We start from the raw sequence: 25644 nt of genomic DNA on the forward strand, positions 1-25644 counted from the left end.
CCAAACACAGCAAAAGTCACTCACACTAATAAAAGTTCCTGCACCAAAATAAAGCACTTCCTCCTGTAAGTCAGACCCTATGGGAGTTTTAATGTGTGTAGATACACTGAAATAGCTCTATATATACTGTATACAGTACAGAAGATTCTAAAAAAAAATGCTGCAGCATTTTATGTAGGTTCAGTGTGGTTTTGGACCGACCAGAAAAATTGAACAGTTGAAATATCATCTCTTGTGTTCCACATAAGAAACTCAGTCATACAGGTTTTCAACAAGGGCGAGTAAATGAACAGAATTTTTGAGTGATCTATCCCAAAAATATTTAGAATAATTAGCAACACATATGAGATTTTGATTAAAATTAGATTTTTATTCATATGAACATCAGTACTTTAAAACTTTTAAGTGCTGAACCCAGTCAAAACCAGACTGCTCTTTAAGTTCTCTTTCAGGAAATCAAGTGTACAGACTTTCAAGGCAAACGGATTAATAACTCATCTTTTTGTCGATCGCCTCAGTGTTTGGCTGCTCTCTTTTTTGGCACGTAGACTGAAACTGCAGTTCATCGCCTTGTAGACATAACAAAAAGTTCAAAGGTAAACAAAACTCGCAGAGTTATTTTCTCAAAGTGTGTGTGGTTTGAGTTTTCTATTCCTCAGTGAGAAAGGGAGTGGAAGAGAGGGGATAATAAGGGACGGGTAAGAGTCAAGAAGCTAATAAGGCCAAAGGAGGATGAAACATGATGCTAACATCAAATTAACCCACTTAAGCAAGAGATGACCAAATGCTCTTCAATCCAGCCTGCAGGGTTAGATAGATAGAGGGAAATTGAATTAGAAAGAAGTGTGGAGCCATGCGACAAACCAAGTAGGTTAATTAGGAGCACTTGTTTCTTGTCTTCCTGTCTCTCTCTCACACTTTACTGCATATGTGCAAATACACTCTCAAATGCATCCTGTACATGTAAACACAACTGCAAAATCCAGCATCAGCAGAACATTGTCGTGCATTAAGTGTAAAATTAACAATGCATCTCACTGAACAGACCGCGAGGGTATGGAGTGTATGCAAATAGGCAGAAGAGAAAACAGTTGGTCCAATATAAGCTTAAAGACAATAGAGTTTGAGTGACAACTCCATTCTAACCGATCTCTGATGAGAATACATGCCAATTACAACGAGGTTTATGAACATGGAGTAACAATGGCAAACAGTCTGATTAATCCACCCTGTCCATTATCTCAAACACCCCAGACAGAGGCAAACGCCACATTTACCCAACTCACAGCGAGCGTGTAAGCAAGGTATTTAAAATATTTAAAGGTTACCTAACTTTGAAAATAACCAATTTATAATTACTAAAATTATGCATACAAATTCATTTAGATTAAAACAAAATATACTTTAGTTTCTGTTAATCAAAAAATTATGAAAAAAGGTACATGTTTTAATATTAAGCCACACATCTGTTTTCAACATTGATAATACTAAGAAATGTTTCTTGAGCAGCAAATTAGCATATTAGAATGATTTCTGAAGAATCGTGTGACATTGAAAACTAACTGAAACAACATTTTAAAATACATTAAAACAATATATTTTCATATATATATATATATATATATATATATATATACACACACACACAGTATCACAGACTTCTTTCAACAACATAATTTTTTTTTTTTTTAAATCTTACACCAAACTATTAAACGGTAGTATATGACCGCTATCCAGACAGAATCTACAGAAGAATTATGGTTGTATATGCTGTAATAAATGGTGGTGGCTATAGCATGCTTGTTTATTGTACTGGTCACACAAATATTTCAGATTTGTAGCAAGATGGTGTAAAATCATGAAAGTGAGGAGCACTAAGATTTCCTGTAATCACTGAGCCCCACTTAAATGGGTCAAATCACGATTTATATTTTTGTTCCCTCATGAGGTCCACTTATAATGTTAGTCAAAATGTGTCAGTGCAATTTATCAGTGTCTCTGACCTGTGCTGTTGGGGGTCATCTTGAACCATTTTAAATTTACACAGATTTACTGCAACTTTAGCGACAACTTTTCAGCCTCCACAGATGTGATTTCAACATGGCAAATGGCAGCATGTCTCTTTCACAACACATACGGTGTCTCTCTCACACATCATATCTCTCACTCACAAACAGCAAATTATGACTCTTGAGCTGTGATTTGTCATGTTGGGTCAATTTGACACTGTAACAGCTATGCTAGATGCTAACAGCACTTCTGAAAGTTTGCACTACTATAAAAGTATAGTTCTGTCATCAATTACTCATTCATTCTCATGTCATTCCAAATAGGGTTGGGAATCGAAAAATCTATTCCAATTCCAGAATCGAATAGTTGTTGTAAAGTAAAAATTTCAATTCCACCTATATTTGTCTTTGAATCATTTTCATTTATTCAAGAGATGCATTCAAAAACACTGATTCATCCAGTAATGAAACATGTAAATCTTGAGTGAGTCATTGAATCATTCCATTCATAAATTCCATGAGATTGTTTAGTTGTCTAATATTTTTTCTTCAGAATTGTGAGAGAACTACAACCTCCATTTAAAAAAAAAAAAAGAGAGAAAAAAAAAAAGTCTCAATTTATCCAGATTCATGCAGCTCTATTTTGCACAAACAGCTCTTAATCGAGTCCAGTTTTTATGTAGCCAGCTGATTTTTTGTTCATGGTATTAAGCAGCAATTAAATGTTTTGCAAAAAGAAACACATAATTAATATGTTTGATATCTAAATGTTTGACTTCATTTTTTTTTTAACCACATTGGAATCGAAACTGGGAATCGATAAGAATCGGAATCAATAAGCAGAATCAGAATTGGAATTGATAAAATTCAAACGATACCCAACCCTGACTTCCTGACTTTCATTGTACGAAGAAAAAAAAAATACTAATATTATTTCTTCCACAGAAGAAAGAATAATTTGGAATGACATGAGGATGTGTAACTGAGCAAATGAAATGAGTAACAATACTTATGAGCAAATTCATCTCTGCCATTTCAATAATATGCAGATCTGGATGAACACAGACAAAAACATACTTGATGCAAAAGTTAAATGATAAAATCTTCCAAATGCAATACATGAAAACGAATGACGCAAATGAAAGAAAAATGAAATACTTAGAAATTTGGAATTTTATGGCTTTTAGTCCATGTCGATTAGTTTTATACCTCACATACTGTAAAGGTTTTCACATAATTTCGACCAAACTATTTTTATGACTACAAAAAATATTTCAGCTTTTGTAATGCTACGCATTTTGCCGTCTTCTCCTGCGCCATCCTTACTAAGCAACGGGGTAAACAGCTGCTGTCTTGATGACGCAAACGAACCGCGGTTCGGACCCAAATAATATAATGTGAACACAGTCCAACGGGGGGAGGGGGGAGCAATCAAACTCGGGTTCGGACCAAGCAATCGAATCAAGTGTGAAAGCACCCTAAAAGTATAAAATGAAGATCGGAATTGCATGAGATAAGGTCTTCACAAATGTCAGAATTACAAAAAGCCTACAAAGTTTGCAAGAAATGTAAACACATACAGCCAAATAGCCTTGATAAGTGAACACTGGATCACTGGATAGCAGGTGCAGGAATATTGAAAAGCAGAAAGATGAAATTGTGCAAAAAGCCTGCCATTCACGGCCAGCACAAAGGAACAGACAACACAAAGCTTGTTGCTGAACACGCTCTCACTCAGAATTTAAAAGTGGCACAGCCTCTTGTGACGATCAAAGTAACATGATTCAATGTCCTCTCTATTTACTTTCGTAAAAAAACTTACACAGGACGGTTCCGCGCAGACAACTTAATGTATGATAAGCAGCCTATTTGCAGTATCAAAGGTAGACAAAGGAGCTTTCCTGTCACAAAATCAAGTCACGTTTTCAGGAGAGAAAAAAATAAATAAAAAGATGCATTGAGAGACTTTTGTAAGAAAGGCAGTTCATGGCTCTTCAACCCTCTTCAAGATGAAGAACATTCAAATGTTTGTACACATTTGTTCATGTGATGGGTTCAGTGAGTATTTTTGTAATTAAAAACAAACTACTAATCATGGAAAAATAAAATAGCTCCATGCTGAAAGGTCCAAGGTCGGAGCCTTGAGGGACATTATAATAATGCAAGCGAGGACAAGCATAGAGGGAGATGGGTGTGAAGACAAGAACAGCAGCCAAATTAGAGAAATTAAGACGACAGAAAGCCAAATGTCAGGTCAAACATAATTAGACTGGGATGAGAGAGAGAGAGTGAGAAAGATGGAGAGAAGGAGTAAGGAAAAATAACTGAGAGGATCACAACACAACATGCCAAGGAGTTTACAGCACCACAAAATCGCAAGAAACAAGTCATTCATCACACATATCTAGACACCTCATTAATGCTTTTCAGTTTAGACAGACAAAACACTAATGCAAACACTCAGAATGATACAGAAAGAAGGATCCTTAAAGTCAGAGTTAGAACAAATATTAAGATTAAGGATTAAGTAGAGTGTACACTTATTGGTATGGCTCACAAAGCTCACAGGAAAATAAGACGAAAAAGCATTGAGATTAGAATGTGTCCCAATGGAGTATATGATGTTGATTTTGGTATATCTATATTTATATATTAAAAATAAGCTAAAACATCTAAAAATCTAAATATTTTCTTCTTTTCTTTGAAGAACAAGGGTTTCCACTGATTTAGCCTAGATATATGGGTTAGCGCAATTTTAAAAGTACGATTTCTAGACTTGGAAAACATATGAAAAAAAAAGATACAATATCTTATAACTTATCTTATATTTTTATGAATATTTAAAATTTTTAATGGGTAGAAACTGTGAGCAAAAAAATATATATTTTAAATAGATAGAAAAGTTTTTAATAGAAAAGTTAAAATTTTTCCATCACTGTGGCAACTGTGGGACTGTGAGACAAAGAAAGGAAATGAGAAAAAAAAATACTATTTTCATTAGAGGGAATAATTAATTAGTGTGCTGACTGCTGATGGGGGGCATATTAGGGGGAGACCTGATGAAAGCATTTTCTTCTAAATAAATGAAAATACCAAAAAGGAAAAGTCAAAAGTTCTAAATGCTACAAATCTCAACTGTATAATGTGCAATATGAAAAATTTATATTTATTTTGAGATTTAAAAATTACATTTAATAGTGTTATTTTCATAATTATAATAATAATTAGTGTTTTTAAAGATTAACTGATGAGTGTTGGATGACAGCAAAGGTAATCTAAAATGTAAAAACTAAAAATAAGCAAGCACAATTAAATAAACAAAATTAAACAAAAATAAGTAAATACATTTATTTATTTATTCATATGGTATATTAATGCATTCCTTTTTATGTAAGAATAAAGAGAAACAGACAGAGAGAGAGAAGAAAGAGGACAGTTACCAAAAGCCATTGATCTTGTTAACAGTGAAAGTCAAGTGTGTTGTGTGATGTATGTGAAAGAGAGCAAGACAGAGAAAGCGCCAAAACACAAACATGAAGCAATCCAGCCTGTAAACTGCATTTAGAGAAGTGAATGTTTGATCTCTCTTGCCCTCTGCTCATGGAGGTAATGATTAAAAGGGTGACAGACCGAGAGTGACAAACACACAGGACCGATATCACAAAGCTACCCCTCTCGTTATCTGCTTTTAGGATCGTGCGTGTCTGATCTTTCATGGCCTCTGCTGACAGAGGTATTGATTGAGAGAGAAAGAGAATGCAGCCCTGTCGCTCCTCCAGATGTGCTGAGTCTCACTGCATCTCTGTGCTGATGCAGTAACAGGTTACACACGTGTATCAGCATGTCTGTCTGTGTGCGTTTGTGTGTGTGAAACAGTGCTGTCTCTGTTCTCTCCTCTAATTCAGGCTACGTTTTCCTTCTTCTGCTGCTCCTGCTGAGCTCTGACGCTTCTACATGCCCTCCCTGACCTCTGCTGGCAAGACAAATAGATTTCCCTCTACCTGCATCTAAACATACACTCATACAAACACACACACAGACCTTATTAGGATTATTATTGATGTTCTGTCAACATGGCGCCTAAAATACACTAAACCTCACAACCCTGCACACTGTTCTTAACTAAATGCATGTACAAAAGAGTGTATGTGCGCGTGTGAGTGAGAGAGTGAAGGTAGAGAGAGAAACAGACAATAAGAGAGAGAAAGATAGAGACAGAGAGAAGGGGCAAATGGAGATGGAAACGGAAATATGGCACTAAAAAAGTAGCATGTTTTTAGACATGTACCATTGTAAATGCTTATATATATATATATATATATAGAGAGAGAGAGAGAGAGAGAGAGAGAGAGAGAGAGAGAGAGAGAGAGAGAGAGAGAGAGAGAGATTACTTACAAAATGTAATCAGTTACTGATTCTAAATTACATGGCAACAATTTTAGTTAGTAACGTAATCTATTACATTACACATTTTAGGTAATATAATCAGACTACTTTAACATTACTTTTAGATTAATTTTTGACCCATCTCCTTTTCACATTGATTTAAATAGGATAATCTTGTACCATATTGATATAAAAATACAAAGAGCAAGAAAACGTATTCCATTTGTTGTTATCAACATGATGTGCATTAAACATTATATAAAGGTCAAGGTTTCCCAAGCTGGGTTTGTGAAGGAACTGCAGGGGGTTTAATTAAATCATAAAAATGCTAAGTGGAAACAATTTTAGCATGAATCAAAATAAAACACTTACTGAAAAAATTAAATATTTTATTTGTTTACCTGCATGTCATGTGCCCAAAACCAACGTCAGAGAACCATGAACATGCAAATGTGATACTCCATTATTAAAATCAATTTCAGGGTACCTTAAATTAAAATACATTAGGTCAAAGAGGATCAGATGACAAAAAAAGTTGGTGATATATATATCCTTAAACATTACAAAAGCATAAAACAAAAGTTACAGGATACTTAATGTATGTAACTACATAAATAATTTAAATGTTTTACATTTTATGCTTAATTATGTTTATTTTACCTTTTAAATATTATTTATTTTTTTAATTGTTGGTCTACATACACATGCAGAGCAGCATTGCTATTTTTCATTGTCTTGTGCATGAGTGCCATATTTTTAGGATGCTAGAATAAAATTTATAATAAAAAATGCTAAATTAATTCAATTGCAGAAAGATTAACATTGCAAATTGAAGTAGCAACTATATTTAAAATATATGCTACAAATAAATATACAAACCAATATTTGAAAAGATCAAATACAACCATTTGAAACAGTCACTATACACTAAAACCATATTACTTTTGTGTAAAAGGATACATAAAAGAGCCACTGTATATAGTATTGTTTGTTACATGCTATTGACCTACATAAAAACATGCTGATGCGGCTGCAGGTCAGCTGCTCCGATCGAGTGTAGTTCATTAGTCTGCCATGGAGATATAATGTCAAGAGGAGCTTATAGTTGAACTGCACCGAGGAGCTGTGCAGTTCAAAATCATAGCAGCACTTCCGCAATGTAGAAGCAAGAAACATTGCCAGAAAAAAACTTGAATGTCAGCTTTTACCCCCACGTTGTGATAAAAATAAAAGTCTCTCTTCAGCCTTTCTCAGCTTAAACCACAAACTGCACTCGGCTCACCTTGATGCTACAGAGTTCAGCTCATGCTGCACTGTAGCGTCTTAAGTGTTCTCAACCACCAATGTATTTCCTGTGTCCTTTAGAACACCTTTGTGTATGCACGGATACAGGGCATCTAAAAGACTAAAGACTGTTGATCTTTAAACAGCATCATTTTGAAACAATGGCCTGAATGTGTAGTTGAGTGCCTTGGAGTGCTGTACATAATATATGTGCATTTAATGTCAATTATTAGAAACACTGAAGATGGATGGACATTTAGAGTAATTTTATAGTCAAAACACTTTTTTTTAATTAATATAAAAATAAAATAGAATAAATAAACAAATAAATGAAGTCAAGTTGTGATTGATGATAAGCTGAATTTCTCAGACCACATTGCTAAAACTGCCCGGTCCTGCAGATTTGCTTTATACAACATTAGGAAGATCAGTTCAGCCCTTTCTTTCAGAACATGCAACAAAACTCCTTGTTCAAGCTCTTGTTCTATCCAGGCTGGACTATTACAATGCTCTCTTGGCAGGTCTTCCAGCCACTTCTATCAAACCTCTACAATTAATCCAAAATGCCGCTGCAAGATTAATCTTTAATGAGCCGAAAAGAACACGTCACACCTCTGTTCATCAATTTTGCACTGGCTACTAATAGCTGCTCGCATAAAAATCAAGGCATTAATGTTTGCCTACAAAACCACCACTGGTTCTGCACATATTTACCTAAATTCATTACTTCAGAGTTACAGTGGGTACGGAAAGTATTCAGACCCCCTTAAATTTTTCACTCTTTGTTATATTGCAGCCATTTGCTAAAATCATTTAAGTTATTTTTTTTTTCCTCCATGTTCCATCTTTATTTGACCCTCTAACTCTAGCACTTTCTATTCTATTTTAATTCTACTTTATCTATTTATCTTCTTTTTTTATTAAAAAAAAACCCACTAGCTTTCTATTTTTTCTATTCGATCTACTTGTATTTCTTTGTATCTCTGTGTGTGTGTGTGTGTGTGTGTGTGTGTATAATATATATATATATATATATACACACACATACACACTGTACCTTGCTACGTGTACTGCATTAGGCTAACCGAGACTTGTCATTTGCACTTATATATTGTTGCTCTTTTGTTAGTTTTGACTGCTTTTATTGTCCTCATTTGTAAGTCGCTTTGGATGAAAGCATCTGCTAAATGATTAATTGCAAAATGCAAATGCAATGTCAAAAACCATTTGAAAAACTTTTTCCATTTTTCCAAATCCACCAGTTGATTGCACATGCCCATCCCGAGTGGAGAGTGTCTGGGGAAAAAGTGGGTAATGTGGTTTGAAAATGTTGCGAGCTGAATTCAAACCTTGCCATCCATATGAGCACCAGAGCACAACGTGTTGTGAATATGCAAACAGACTGCTTCACAGCATGCCTTCATGTAGCTCTTTAACGAAACAAACACACTCACAGACAAACAACAACACATTCCCTTCCTGCTCTCTGAGACGCATTGACTGCGAGAGTTTGATTTCAGCGGCGGCGGAGCTGTCAGCAGCGTGCCGCAGCTCTTGTGACGCTGGAGTAGAGCTGAGGTCTGACTGACAGTCAGGAGAGAGCAGACGCTGGCTGACAGGACTCCAAACAAAGGGAAGTGTCAGTTTGCTTGCGTGACATGCCGGAGGCTTACACGTGGCAAAGAAAAGCTGAAGATGAAGCACTCGTGCCAATTTAGAAGCACTGCCAGTCCTAGGAGATTTTAATCTCATCCATGAGATATCAATGAGAGGCTGTCAAAGAGATGGAAGAATATTCATCTGTGCTCCCTCTCTCATCCACATAAACAAACTCTGTATCACAGAGATAAGAGCATTAGCCCATTGGGAAGACACCTTTACACAGGATTACATAAATTAACGGCACATTTAATTTGACAGATTCAACGTGGCACAGACACAGACTTCAGAAGTGTTAACAAACAACAAAGCGCCAACTCCTGTCCAAAGACAGAAGGATGAAAAGTACAATGTGATGGCGACAGCAAATTACTTCAAGTATGAAGCCTTTAAACCACATCTGAATGATCAAATTTTAGACTTAACTTCACATGAAACCGCACACAACAATGTCAGTTGGAACTCTCTAGGATTTCTTTTAGCCGCAATCTTCCAAATGGCCAATTAAATGTGCAGTCAGTTTTTGTTTATGTAGTGCTGGACAATCCCTGACTTATACTAATGGTGTAGATGCAGCATCAAGCCAAAAAAAAATAAAAAATCTGATGCAATTGTAGAAATACACTATGCACTGTAAGAGATGATTAATTTATTCCAAGAATCAAGCTGGTCATGTGATCTCAAAATTGTGGCCCTCATGAGGCAACCCACAGCATGTAAAATAAAACAGCTTTTATAAGACTACCAATACAATTATCTTATCTCAGTGGTCCTCAATCTTGACTCCAAAAGCACAATAATATTCAAAGGCCTCATGACTTTTCCCGTTTTTCATGATTTACTGGATAAGGATTAAATATAAAAATTTTTACTCATCATTTCTACCCAATACATTCTTTTTAGAGCTTAGCATAACTAGAAACATGTATATTCATAATGTCAGTGAAGATATATTTATTATTTTACATGATTTTCGAGGTCTATACATCACACTTTTAAAATGAGGCTTTCTCATTTTTTAATGAAAGAATATAAATGTTGAGGGTTGAATTAAAATAAGAAATATGCAGATTTGTATTTGTTTTGGTTTACTTTAAATAATTTTAAGTCATCTTGGAAGTTTGCTGAGGCCCTCTAGTGGGCCCCGGCCCTGGCCACCTGGTTGAGAATCACCACTTTTTCTTATATGAGTTTGAACATTTTCCCAAAGTATTATCCTTTTTTGTGTGTGTAACCCATTTTAATGAGCAAAAAATATTACTGAGTTTCTTTTTTAATGTGAATTTTGACAGCAAAATGTATTCTTTTTCCATTTTGTGTACCACTGATGAAAAACTATTACAAGCTTGTAAGAATAAATGACTAATTTAGCCTGTCTACGAGGTGACAGGCTTGTGCGACAAAACTATATTCCCATAGTTTTATATTGCACAAATATGATAAAATACAGATACAGCATCAATTACCCACCTAATGCACATTCTTTGCTCTTCATTTTTGCTACATTAGTGCTAAATGCTTTAAGTGAAAACTGCGAAAAGGCCCAAACATGCCCATGTTGTTCGAAACAAAATCACTTTTTATTTCATACCATATAACATCTTTCAAGTTAATAAGTACAAGGACTTGAAAGCAGCATTAACCAGTGTTAGGATATACTACAGTACAACATCCGAAAATGGCATTTCTTTAATAGCGCATCAAATCTTTGCATACAAATGATCTTGGGCAATATTAGCCTACATGCCACACACCTTTCAATACGTGAACTTACAGGAATAATTTGGTGCTAAATGATCTCAAGTTCATCTAAAAGTGGATGTTGGTCAGTTTCTGCAAGCTGAATGAACAGCCAATAGGAAATCAAAGTTCCTCCTAACACTGTACGTTGGAGGAAACCCAACACTGCGCTGTATTTCTGGAGCTGATATTCTCTGCATTCACATCAAAGGCAAAACAACTCATTAGAACTCTTTGAATGACTGACAGGTCTATGTGAGAACAAATGCGTTTCCATGACAACCAGTCAGTTATTGGATGACAAGGGCATCATTGACAGAAAGATTAGAGTGAACTAGAGCCAAAGGAATACACGAAGCTAACAACAATCGATAGGGAGTTTCACACAAACACACACAGACCCAATAGCACAGACAAATACAAGTCATTAACTTAACAGATTACACCAAACATACCCAAACACAAACTCTGAAAAATAACACCTATCATTCGCTCCTTTTCTACCACTTTCACATATTCACATTATGAGAAAAAAACAACAACAAATGCATTCTTTCACTATTCCCTCGTTTCAGAGTCTTTATCTGCATACAAAGAGCAGCCACACACATTCACATGCATACACATTACACAACACAGGCCCTCATCAGCGGTGCTTCATTAAGCTGGGTAAACAGAACATTAATGATTCATTAGAGCCAGCGCTGTTTATTAGTACACAAACCAAGACAGACAGAGCCTGTCTTATGCCCTCCTCTCAGACATATTTTGTATAGAGGCACAAACACACTCAGCACAAAGCACTTCCAGACTGGCATCCCCGTAAAACAATGGAAAAGCCCATTCAGCAATAAAAGAACAACACCTGAGACCAAGTCTCACCTAACTAGAGATTTGACTATCAGCATGAAGTCTGGATCATATATTACAACTTATTTTGGCCTGTCGCCCACTTAAGATAGGAAAGGAACATCCAAATGACAAGTAAAGTGACTAACCACACTTTTATTAAAGGGATAGTTCACCCAAAAATTTTAATTTTGTCATTAATTACTCACCCTCATGTTGTTCCAAACCTGTAAGACCTTCGTTCATCTTCAGAACACAAATGAAGATATTTTTAATGAAATCCGAAAGCTTTTTTGGTTGCCGTGATTTTGCCAAGTCAGACATGATCTTTTGTTGATCCTGGAACAATATTACTGTCCAAAAACATAGACCTAAACCTATCCCTACCCCTAAACCTAACCCCACCCATAATTTATCCTAAAAACCAGAGGAGAATTATAGCTGAATAACAAGGGTGCAGAAGCACCTAAAGTTTAGATATTTTTACTTTAAACTGATACTTTTTGCAATGTCTTTACTTTTATTTTTTGTCAATATAATTGTCTGAGATTAATGTGTCACTGACAGAACATATTAAAAATAATCGCAACATTTTATCATAAGACTTGGATTAATATTGGCTATATGGACACTCATAAGATGTCTATATAATAAGCACAGGTAAAAGTAAAATAAAGATAACATAAAAATAGATGGAAATACTTTAATAGAAATTTCACAACTCACAACTGTTAAAGAGATAGATGATAACTATTTTGCATCATAACCTCTGGATATATTGGATAAGTCAAATAGAATTAGATGGTCAGGCTGGTTATCCCCAGTAGAAGATTCCCTAAATACAGCATTATACAGGAAAAACAAGTTTTTCCACATTGACCGCAATTTAATAGTAGCCATGCATTCTGAGAAAACTGATTTTTTTTGCAAGCAAAACATAAATTGCATATATTTCATTATATTATAGTAGGCATTTTCCAGTGCATAAATGTGCTGGGTTCTTGAAATCATGAAAATAATGTTCTCGCAACACTGACTAGCTTAAGCTGCCACAAGAATGATACAGTCCTGAGCCCTTCACTAGCAACTTTCTGCTGGTTCATGAGCCGAGAAGTGAAAGGCAGCAGACAGGGGAAAAATAAGTCCATTTCACACTATTAAAAACATCCAGAAAGAAATCAGATACTGGTATAACTTTTACAATATTAGAATGATAATTTTGCGATTTATACCAAAGAAGGTATTCTGTTAGAATACACAGCTACTTTTAAAAAAAAGACTGTCAAAATGATGCTTTCAGTGTAGTTAAGCCATCCACCAGTGGCTAACTGAACCAATCTTGGACTTGTAAGCCTGACACCACAGTCTCTTGTGGGTCTCATTGGCCCATGTGGTCCCTGCTTTTGGTCAGCTGGAAATAGAGGCCCTGTCCTGTCTATACATACCTGACCCAATGCAGTGCAAATGCGGTAATATAAAGCTGGACTGACAGCACATAAAACGGCACTGGCAAAGATTTAAAGCAGGCTTGCGTTCCCGGCCCAGCCAGAACATTTCCTGGATGAGAAAATATCCGGGAAAAAGCTAATGGCCCATCTCAAGTCTGCTGAGAGTATGCAAAAAGGTTACCACACACACGGTTAACCTCGTTCATATGACCTTATGACAAGACACATTCTTCTGATATCCGAATATGACTTATGAGGTTGTTCCACCACGCTCATGAGCACATACACACATTTGCACATGTGTGCATCCAAGCGAGAACACAGAGGAACACATTAATCATGAATAGTGTCATTAGCCTAAAATGTCCCACAATGCTAAGGCCTGCAAATGTACAGGCTAATAACACTAAAATGTCCCACAATGCAGCAGGCCTACACATTTGCAGTCTAACACACACACACTGTCCATTTCATCTCTTTTGATCGCTTTATCCCTGCCTGGGCTCTAGTGTTAATAAGTAAACAAGCTTTCTTCCCCAGCAATCACTGGAGACATGGCAGACAACGAATAATTAATTATTAGGGCCGGCTCGTTTTAGTAACGAGGCTTCGCTGGGACCGAATATTCAAATGAGAATTTATGACTCATCAGCAGCTTCTAATTAAGCCCGACCGTTGCATTATTTATCAGCTGTTTACCACAATCACTGACAGTGTGTTTGTCTCTGGATAGGACTGTATTTTATGCATCTACCTAGCGAAACAATTTAAAATCATTAAGACAGTCAAAGTCGAAGCTTTCATATTTATATCACATGAATTTAATTAACTTCAATATTTACATGTTATGTAATCTTACAGTGAAATGAAAGCTGATGTTTAAGTGTGGTTGTACATTACACAAAACATGAAAAAATCCTGGCACAAACGGCAACACTTTTTCCCCCCTAAGTATATTTCATCTGAAAATGAAGCTTTGATGAAACTCATTTACTCACCCACATCATTCCAAAGTTATGAACAATAATAATAAAAAAAAGTTTATTCTGCTCTCCAAAGACGACAAAAAAAGCATCATGCTCATGCACAAATTTCACTCTGTTCCTCACAAAAATGCACAGTATATAACATTTTATAACTTAGGAAATAGGATTCTTTCATCATGTAGTCTATAAGACCATATACTTCAGCATTAAACAAAAATTTAAGAGATACAAATCATACATATTAAGGACTATGAATGATTTGGCATTATATATCATGTGCACATCTATAATCCAACAAGAACCTTATATTATATATTATTGAATACTGATTAACGATTAATGATTTTATTAAGAATAGAAGCCTTTAAATGGGCAGGTCAGTGTAACTCAATGACTGTAAAGGCCTTGCTCTCTTCAAATATTTGATGCTCCTTAAATTGAAATTCAAAGTTAAGAGCTCCCTGGAGAAAGTTCTGATTCAAGATATATGTTGAACAAACAGCCTCTGGCATCTTTAGGTCAAAGTGCTTGAACACTAAATGCGTGTGTGAGTTTTCACATCAAATGGTGCATCACACAAGGCTCTCAGCTCTCTCCAAAGCTTTAAAGTCATATCAAATAACTGTTTGATTTGTGTTCAATAATTCAGTGTCAGTGCCTGATGAACATTTCATTCTTTTCATTAGCTAAAAGTTCCTCTAACCGCTATTAAAAGTGTCAGCCAATCACTCCAGCTTAGAGCTGTGGAGAACGCATTATCTCAATTAGAGAGAAGCTCAGAGTGGCATTAGACTGGGAGTGAGCTTATGAGTCCTGCATGAAGGGATAGAAACACGACTCCAGGGTTACTGCGGAGACGCTTCAGAAATCTCTCTTTATAATACGCACTGCGGGCAGAGGTGAAAAAGTTTTATACTTGGTTTCATTTAGTTTAGTTATGAGCAGATAATTCAAACACCACCACAGCACTTCATCTAAAAAGAGAAACTGAAAGAGTAATTACATTTTTTTTTAAAGTACAATAATTAAACCAGCCTGTTCAAACCAAGTGATGAGACTAAATAAAAATAATCAAACAATATATATTCAAAAACAAAAGGAAAAAGAATAAAATACTCTGAAAAAGTTAACCTGAATGAAACTGGAGATTTCATTTTGTACTTGCCCTCCAAAAATATTTTCTTATTTCTTATTTTTTATATTTTATATTTACAACCACTGATAATTATTTTCTAATTGCATACTCTTATGTGAATAATAAACTCAAAATATATATTTTTATATCTATACTATTTTGTCTAAATATTTATTTTGAGATTTGCTAAAATAATTGTATTAAATGTTACTAAATTATTAGTGTTTTTAAAAATGAACTTTTAGCATTAAATGATGGGCATTAGGGTAATCTAAATGTAAAAATCACACATGCATGCATATTTTTTTTCACACATTTTTCAAAAAGTTACATATATTGTGAACACTGGGAGACATTTACCAGGTGGTTTTAACTTGAAAATCTGATTTTCAGCTATTTAAATGTGTGTGATTTCTGCATCTCTAACAGATAAAATATTGACAATTTCAAACAATCTCCCATCACCTGCCATCGGAAACAACAAAACAACAACCAAAACAACAATTCCACCTCAAAATCATATCATGGTTGAGCCAATGTTGCTGTATTGGGCTGGTCGACAAACACAGAGACCTAAATCAAAACAATCTGTCTGTAATCAAACGCAGATGCAATTCTATTATGCAACCTTATTAGATCATGCCAGCAATCACATCAGCAGTTTGCAAGGTGCTACAAACACTCAGATTCATCTCACACTGGATGGATAGGAATACAAACAAGAAGAAAAAAAAGACTACTCAATAAATGAAAACTCGACAACACAGTTTAACAACCTAAGAAACAAAAAGTGAACACCAAAGATGACCTCAGCCTTAACACACTCGGCTTCCTCGCTTCTAAAAATACTCCTCAGTCCTCTTTTTTAGCCTCCTGAGACTGACACGAAGGAAGAGAGTATCTTCCAAAATTATCATTCTTATCAGAGCCAGTCTGGATTACTGATGACTCTCTCGCCGAGCTCCGACACACATACACACACACACACACACACACACAACAAAAGACCGGAATGAGAAAGAGATGGAAAAAAGAGAGAACATTATTCATATCCAGTGAAGATGAGGAAATGTGTTAAAGCCTTAAAGCCAGCATAGTCTCTAAGAGACTGTCATATGCTCCTTCACTCAGAGGAAAATCACTATAGAAGCCATATCTATAGCTAACACAATGTTAATCCTGCATAAAGGTGTCCTGACATCAATAAAACCCTAGAGTAAGAAATTCTGACATGCACAAATCACATCACAGAATAGCATGGCATAGCAAACAAACCAAAAGGTTGTAGGTTCAAACCCCACAAAAAATGTTATGCGAATTCTACTGTGTCCTGTATTATGTACTTTAAATCACTTCCAAAGAGCCAGTTAACTGACAAACTATTTGACTGTAGCATGCCCTAGAGAAGAATTATTGAATTTGTTTTCTTTGCACACAAACAGTATTCTCTGAGCTACATAAAATTCAGGTTGAATGCTATTTTAACATTGTCTTCACTACCTTTATGGGCCTTAAATGTAGTAGTTGCACTGCTGTCTATGCAGGGTCAGAAAACTCTTTTGATTTCATCAAAAATATCTTAATTTGTGTCCCGAAGATGAATGAAGGTCTTACTGGTTCGGAATGACATAAAGGTGAGTAAATAATGTCAGGATTTTCATTTTTGGGTGAACTATTCCTTTAAGAAAATGGTGACCAATTTATAATTTTTTTAAACTCACATAAATATGCTCCACAAAGGATTTGGTCAGAAAAGCCACAATTTGGATCAATCTAAATGAATTCCATTGAGTTACAGATTTAAAAAAAGTGAAATCTGAAAACAAATGATGTGAGAACCTTTTTTAGCCATTTTGGTGCATTAGGTTTAACCAATTTAGGTTCAACCAAAACCAACCCAAACGAATATACGGTATAATATTTTGTTACGTAATGCAAAGACATTCATAAATTTAAGCGTGGCCTAGGTATCCAGATACTTTTTGGGGTTACTGCCAGTGTTCACAGACAAAAAGTGAAAAGTCCAGTTTTATTTGAAGTAGTGCACTGGTGTCTGGTCATTAGCTCCAAAAGGCTAATTAGCACAGGGGTCTCTGTGTGTGTATAACCTTGTGTGTTGGTCCCTAGGGTTTGAGTTTCTTTTAAAAATCTCCCTCTTTAAAGATAATTAAGTCCTCCGCTACTGACATTAAACAGCACCTTCGTCACTTTTAAAGGGCAAGACTTCCTTCTCCTCTCAAATACTGCATTTCATACAACTAGATCTCTTTCCGCTTTCTCCATTCCTCCCACTCGTCCTACTGCCTGCGTCTCTCTTCCTCTCCTCCCTCTGTTCAGCCCACTAGCAAAGCAAGACATCAATCTTGTGCCGTCACAGAGTGTGTCAGGCTTTGACCCAGCTGGAGTGGAGCAGGAAAAGGCCTTGCTAAAATTGAGTTAGCTCATGCAGCATGCGCTGCCACTACACACACACACACACACACACACACACACACACACACACACACACACTCTCCTGAGTCCTCAAAACTCATTTTGAATTGCCACTGTCTGACAGTTACATACATAGCCAACAAAACTAATATTGAATGTGTTCATGCAGGACATTACAGCACAAGGACACACACATATTCTATATATAATCTATAAAGCAAGCAAACATTTTACCCCTGTAATAAAAACAGAGCCTTTCTTCCTTCAAAGGATAACATGAAATAAAAAAAACCCTCACTATTTCAAAGTATTGCAACATTTCACCTCAATATACTTTGTCAGAATATTAAAAATAATGATAATTTTGTTAAATTGTTCATGTTTTAGAAAAAATGAGTTCAATATTTTGGGGTAAAAAAAGAGATTTAGGTTAATACATACTCACACAAGATTATTTCAATCTGACCAAACCTGAACTCAGAAATAGCTACAAATATAGCAATTTCCAATACAGATGAAAGAGAAATTAGTAAATAAAATACCAATATATAGGCCTAAATCACAGTAATTACTGTACACTAAATATAAATAACCATAATATTATTGTGCACCGTAAAAATGCTTGCAATTTTTACAGAACAAATGTTACCTTACTATGTACAGTGAAAAACGATTAATACTTTAACATTACATTATATGCAATTTTAGTGGAAAATACTGTCAAAATTGTGGTTTTTGAAAGTAAAAACTATAGATTATTATTCAATTATTGGTGAAAGAAAATCACAGTTGTTGTTTTTTTCTTTAAATAGTTTGGTATTATTTTTTATAATTTTAAATTTTTTAAGTAGTCGACTATTATTATTATTATTTTGATGTGTACTAATGAATCGTGTAAAACATTTCAGTCGCATTTGCATTTGAAAAAATATTTAGGAGCACCTGTGAGACTGACCTGATCAGAATATTTGTGTTTGCGCTGAGGAAGCTTCAATGGTTTCTAACATACTTACAACGTGTTTTTGCAGCGTTGAGTAATGTATCATCACAGACGTATCCTCTCATTATAACAAAGTGTAGACAGAAAATAAATAAGAGATTCAATGTGCAGTGTAAGAAGCATCGTTGATTATAATGAAACTTTTCCACAACATTCTAATTTATTGAGATGCACCTGTATTTCCTCAGCAACCAGCACGGATCAGCTCCAGGCATGACGAAGCGGATATCGTCCTCTTTTGGAAGGCCAAACTAAGTAGTTTCGCTTTCACAACGAATTACACAGCGCCTTCACGACATGGCGGCGGCGGCAACAATACTACAGCGAGAATAACAGTTACGCCTTCTTTCTTTGCGTGAACATTTGGGCAGTGTTATGCACATCTTCCCACAGAGTGAGGTAGATATGTGGGGGCGTGTTAGAACGAGCCGTTTTAGGTAGGCGTGGTTGACTCTTAACTTTTATAAAGAATATCTCTTTGGATTTGAGACTTTAGTCTTTGCAACTTTACAGATCTTCTTTATGCACCAAGAGCTTGTAACACTCCAAAGAGAAAGGAAAAATTTAAAATCGCATCATATGACCCCTTTATTAAAACATTAACCTCAACATGAATTTACGAATTCAATTGCACTCATGCGACCTCTGAGCCTCATTAAACGTCTGAAAGTCCACCTACAAGCCACTGTTCTTCTGTGCCACCTCTGTAGTACAAATGTATTTCTTAAATACTGATTTCATTTGATTGGTAACTTATTCTTATTCTACTTTTTATTCTGTTGTTGTAATTAGAAAATGTTAAAAAACTTGTAATATTTTTTTTTTGAATTTGATAAAAGATGATATACTTAAAAAAATGCCATTACAAAGGTAAAATAAAATTCCCTCAAATCACTTTGAGTCAAATATCACCTCGTAATGGGAAGGTTAATTTTTTATCAGAATTTTTAATTATTAATTAGAAGGTGCTCCTAAATTTGAGCACAAGTGCTAGATTTAGATTATTTTTAAGCAATTTAAGCTTGATTTATACTATGTTGAATGTTCTAAAACAAAATTCTAAAGTATCTCTTGAGCTTGGACTGCCTTCTAGATATCTAAATGAGTCCATCCTTCTCTTTCTCTCTGTTTAGAAGTGCTCACCTTTCCCAGCTGTCCAATCAAAGGGCCTTGCTGCCAGGGGGCCCGGCTTCTGTCTAAACACCCGCTGTCGCAGAGATGACCCTGCAACCTTTGGCATCATTTTGACAGACAGCCAGGTGACTGGTTTTAATATTAATATGTCCCCCGTGCTGAGAAGAGATTCTATTTGTGTTCGGCTGAGTGAGAGCAGACGCTTTTTAAAAGTCAGGCAGCAGCCCTCAGTCCTTCACTGTCTCCTCAGGGTGAACCGAACAAACATAAGCAAGTGTGAAAAAGAACTAAAGAAAAGTGTGCTCCACACAGCTGTCAATTTATCATTCTTTCTCCCTCACCTTACAGCATCTCATCCTGGTCCTGCCCTACTTCATTCGGTCTCTCGACCCAATCATTCTTCCTTTTTCCTCTTCACTATTATTTAAATTCTCTGTTCTCTCACTTTTGACGATACCTCTCTCCGAGTGCTGGACAGGTGTCAGGCCGTTCACACACCCTGCACAAAAAGGGTCCTACTGCACACTCACACTCAATTGCAAAGGTCACAGTAAAGTGCAAATAAAATACCAATCCTGCATTATTCAAAGGACACCTTAGCGCTGATAGAAAAAGAGAAAAGGGTTTAAAGGGAAACAAATCTATAGTCTTAGCCTTATTAACTGCGAACACTGTCTCCCTCAGAACTCCAAAAGAGCTGTGGGACACCTTGATACAAAAGATAAAACTACTAACCAACACTGGAGGACTACAATTCACCTCAACTTCTGAATGGTTGTGTCTCACAAACAAACCTACCTAGACAGCATGAAGGGCATCATTACAGTGTTTGCATGCACTCAACAGGAGCAGGAACACATGCATTCAAATTCTGTTTCTCAAAAGTGTTTCTTTAGTAATAATAATAATAATTCCTTATGGGTTACAAGAACAGCTAACCAATTTGTTCCCTTCACCAGCCTAATGGCAGCCACAGAATAAGTCATCTTTAGGTAGTAAATAACTGTCCTGCTGACAATTATACAGTATTATAACACACTGGGTGATGGTTTACTCTACAGCTGCAGTAGAACACACATTAAACCTCCTCATTACACACAACACTGACAGCTTTAAGCCTGTTTGTTAGACATAGCTAATATTAGTGTACTTGTACAAGATGTATTCTATAGGTCTTTAAACTTGCTTGCACAGCAAGAATGGATTGTCTTGGATTAAACCGTGCTCACGCTGGATAAATAAAGACTGACTATAGAATGGATCCAATGCACTATTATGAAATGATTTCTAACCCAGTAGCTTGAGAACAGCTCATCAGCTGAACCTGTGTATAGGACGACATTACTACCACCTCAAAGAATTAGTGACCGGTACTTAACAAATCGAAAGATTTGAAAAGTTCTTCTTAAAAGTGTTGATCAAGACCATCATCTTACCTCATATTCTTCGGCCTCGATCAGCAGTTTGGCTGTTGTTATTCTGGATTCATAAGGCGGGATGTTGCTCTAAAACAAAAAACAATACAGTAAATATTAACTGAAAGGAAAATTAGTTAAGGATCATAAAAGTCTCGATGATGTGATTTGATAAAGAAAATTATGAAAACTTATTTTCCATATTTTTTCATAATTATAGAAAAGGCTACTCTTTAACAACTAATTTACAAAAATGTATTAGAAAATAAATACACTATTCAAAAATTTTAAACTGTTTTTTTTAATTGTAAAATGTTACTGTTTTTGATTAAAGACTTATGCTCACGAAGGCTCGATTTCTTTTTTATATTTTTACATTAATATATTTTAAAATAAATATTTTTCTATTTTAATATATTTTAAAATGTAATGTATTCCTGTATTGGCAAAGCTGATTTTTTTAAGCAGCCATTACTGTTTTACAGGATTACATTACTGGATTACAGTCCTCAGTGTCACATGATCCTTCAGAAATCATTACAATATGCTGCTTTTTATTCAAAAAACATTTCTAATTATTACTGAAAACAGTTTTGTTGCTTGATTTTTAATTAATTACAATTTATTTGAAATATAAATCTTTTGTTTGTACCCATGTAAAAGTATTTACTGTCACTTTTGATCTATTTAATCTGTCCTTGCTGAATAAAAGTATTAATTGCTTTTCTTTTAATGTACATTGTTTATTACTGAATACTGTTTGTATTGCATCTACTGGAAAATGTCTATGAATAAAATTACAAAACTAACAAATAGTTTGAAAGATTTGCACTCTTTGGACTTCAAACACTGCATTTGTGCAGAAGAATTAAAGTTGACGTCGAAGGTATTGTCAATGACAATCGACAGTATACCACAAATGCTTTCAATAAACCTTTCATAAATCTCATTTTTTACTCACAACATTGCTTAAATTTGGTAGGTAATTTTCCTCATGACATTACTGCAAATAATACAGTTGTTTAATAACTATTTTAGGATAGAAAAAGCCAAATAGAGTATTGTCTACTAGCAAGAAAAGGGGAAACATCTTTAGATTTGCATTTGTCCATTAAATAAACAAAAGTTCTGGTTGTGACTGAATTTTTTTAAGGTCTCAATGGACATTTCTATAATCCCACTTTATAAAGACTATTTACTTAGTCAATATATTATCATCACACATTCAAGGTCACCATCTGTTGTGTTAATTGTAGCCTGTCTGTGATGTTGTATTGTATACAAACACAATCTCTCATTCCTTTACTGAATAAATGGTTTTTGTAAAGAGTTGATAAGAGCTCTGAAGCCAGATTACATCATGCTTTAAACAAGCACATACTCTCCTACCTGCCAAGATTTTCCAAACGTCACACAAAGCAGCATCTACATATGACAAATTTATGTCTAGTGCCAGAAAGTTTCCTGAAATTTTAACCAGCAGGAAAGTAAACAACTTTTATAAATTCCCTCAGCGAGTCAGTTCAGGTGAGGCTTGTTTTTCTGTTTCTTCAGCCGCGTAGAGCCCTCCTTAACAGATGAACTGCAAAGATTCATTTAGTCACACGGAAATGAAAATTTGTCTTTGAATAAGCATGAAACTTGTAGCCTTAGGCAAAAAACAATGTTTTTAAGAGTCACAAGTCTGTCAGCGGTGAAGCGTGGTCACTCGATGAAGGATCTGTCTGTCTGTGTGTGTGTGTGTGTGTGTGTGTGCGCATGTGGCCCCAGGGCCACCCTTGCGGCAGTCTGCCACAGCCTTGACCTGGCGTTGAGAGAAAAATGAAAAGATAAAATAAGCTAGTTTGTTTCTTTTCTTCCCTTATATTTCCCAGACTAAAAACTTTTTAAGCGCATTACTATTTCGTTCCATGTCATCAGAAAGAGGTCATGATACATCCTATCTTTATCTCTCCGTTGCCTTTGGAACACAAACACCTGTGCACACCTTATTCTGATCTTCTTCCTCCTCCATGTCATGCTCTGTGCTCGCCAATGACTCTTCCGCTTTCTGTAGACTAGGTAACCATGACGACACGCTCTTCTTCAGGTACACACGCCCCTCCTGCATAAAAACATAACAAAATTGAAAGAGCCTCTCCTCTAGGTATACCGATTGTAAAAATATGCTTCTTTCAGGAAAAGGTATAGGATGAGAGGAAGTAGGATATGAGGAATTAGGAAGTAGAATAGGATGACAAGTAGTAGGATAGGACGACAGGATGCTCTACAAGAAGAGGGGAAGTGGTATAGGTTGAGAGAAATTAAGATAACCGGTAGTGGTATGAGATGAAAGGAAGAAGTAAAAGATAAAAGGAAGTAGAATATGTTGAGGATAGGAAAATAGGAATTAGGTTAGGGAGAGAGAAAGTAAGACAGTCTAAAAGGAAGTAGCATATGATGCAAAGAAGCAAGAAAAAGCAGGGCCATTAAAAAGTGGTATACGATGAGAGGAAGTAAGATGATAAGATAGGTAATAAGATGGGATGAGAGAAAACTTGTGACAGAGAAAATAGAAAGGGATATAAGAAACTAGGAAGAGGAATAAAATGACAGGAAGTAGAACAGGACACCAGGAAGCTCTATAAGATAAGGGGAAGTGTTGTAGGATGAGAGGAAGTCACAGAGTAGACTGACAGGTAGTAAAGGATAAGAGGAAGTAGAATATGTTGAGAGGAAGTAGGTAAGCAACAATAAGTCAGAATGAGAGGAAGTGATACAGGATTTAGAGGAAGTAGTACTGTATATGATGAAAAGAAGTAGGAAAATGCACAGGCAATAAAAAGTAGTAAAGGATGAGAGTAGGTGACAGAAAGTAGAATAACAGGTAGTGGTATGAGGAGGTAAAATACAGAATAGGATGAAAGGAAATAGGTCAGGGTGAGAGAAAATGAGATGAGGAAGTGATAAAGGACGAGAGGAAGTGGTACTGTATATGATGCAAAGAAGTACTGTAGAAAATAGCATTAGCAATAAGAAGTAGTATAGCCAGAGGAAGTAGCAAATCATGAAAGGAAATGAAAAAGTAGGATAACAGGTAGTAGTACAAGATAAAAGAATGTAGGATAGGAGGAGTGAAAGTAGTAAAGGAGAAGAGAAAATAGAATACATTGAAAGGAAGTGTGATAGGACAAAGAAAGTAAGTCAGAGTGAGAGAAAGTAATATAAGATGAGAGGAGACCTTACAGCATGACAGGAAGTTCCACTGTATGTTATGAAAATAAGTAGGAAATAGCAAGTGAATAATATGTGGTATAGGATGAGAGGACGTAGCAAAAAGCATTAATAAAATGAAGCAAGATAAGAGAAATTGGTAAAGGACAAGAGGGAACAATACATGAGATGAAAGGAAGAACAGGATGAAATGAAGGATCATCGGATGTAGAATATGTTGAGAGGAAGTTACTATGAAGTTAGAATATATGTTGTGAAGTAGGAAATTGTATGGGCAAAAGCAGTGGTTTAGGATGAGAGAAAATGGTACTGAATGAGGAACATAGAAAATAACATGAATAAGATGTACAGGATAAGAGAACGTGGTAAATGACAAGAGGGAGAAACATTGGATGAGAGGCAGTGACATAGGATGAGATGAAAAAGTACAAGCCTGAAAAATGGTTGAGGTTATAGAGGACACAAAGAGACTCAAGTTTATGATTGTTGAGTCAAGTTTTGCTGTCAGCTCTCTGAAGGGAAATGGAAGTGTCTTCTAAAGTGAAAATACCCACAAATGTTACAAGAGCTTTAAGCTGCAGACTGAAGCTCAACTCAGACCTGCTGGTCTTATGTCTGTTTGCCCCCTAGTGGTTCACTGAGGAACTGCATCAAAACGGGTGTGTTCGCACTAGTAGTAAATTTGTCCCACATTGAGTCATATTCAATAAGCTAGTTTTATTAATGGCTTGTAATTCATTAACTGTGACCTAACTCTCTCATCTAACATCGTTGCCTATCCCTCATTCAAAAACAAGTGTACATGCCCAAAATCTGCCTTTCTTAGTCACTCGTTTTCTCACACAATTTCTATCGGTGTCTCCTCAAAAATACATGACTCAGCTTTCTCAGCTGTTCTCCTAATTATGACTGCATAATGACCCACTGCTCAGAATGCTGCAGTGAACTAGAGA

General features: G+C 35.7%; 1 protein-coding gene across 1 annotated transcript in view; it reads right to left on the minus strand.

The window, feature by feature from the left end:
• The window catches only part of LOC107549224 (probable assembly chaperone of rpl4), an 84168-nt gene that overhangs the window by 49998 nt on the left and 8526 nt on the right, over window positions 1–25644 (minus strand). The window contains exons 7-8 of the mRNA XM_016230225.1: window positions 23466–23582; window positions 21500–21568 (exon numbers count right to left, since the gene is read on the minus strand). Of these exons, the coding sequence (XP_016085711.1) occupies window positions 21500–21568; window positions 23466–23582 (186 nt within the window). The remainder of the gene's footprint in view (window positions 1–21499; window positions 21569–23465; window positions 23583–25644) is intronic.

This window comes from Sinocyclocheilus grahami, unplaced genomic scaffold (genome assembly GCF_001515645.1).
Source record: "Sinocyclocheilus grahami isolate Dianchi unplaced genomic scaffold, SAMN03320097.WGS_v1.1 scaffold366.1, whole genome shotgun sequence".
Taxonomy (NCBI): domain Eukaryota; kingdom Metazoa; phylum Chordata; class Actinopteri; order Cypriniformes; family Cyprinidae; genus Sinocyclocheilus; species Sinocyclocheilus grahami.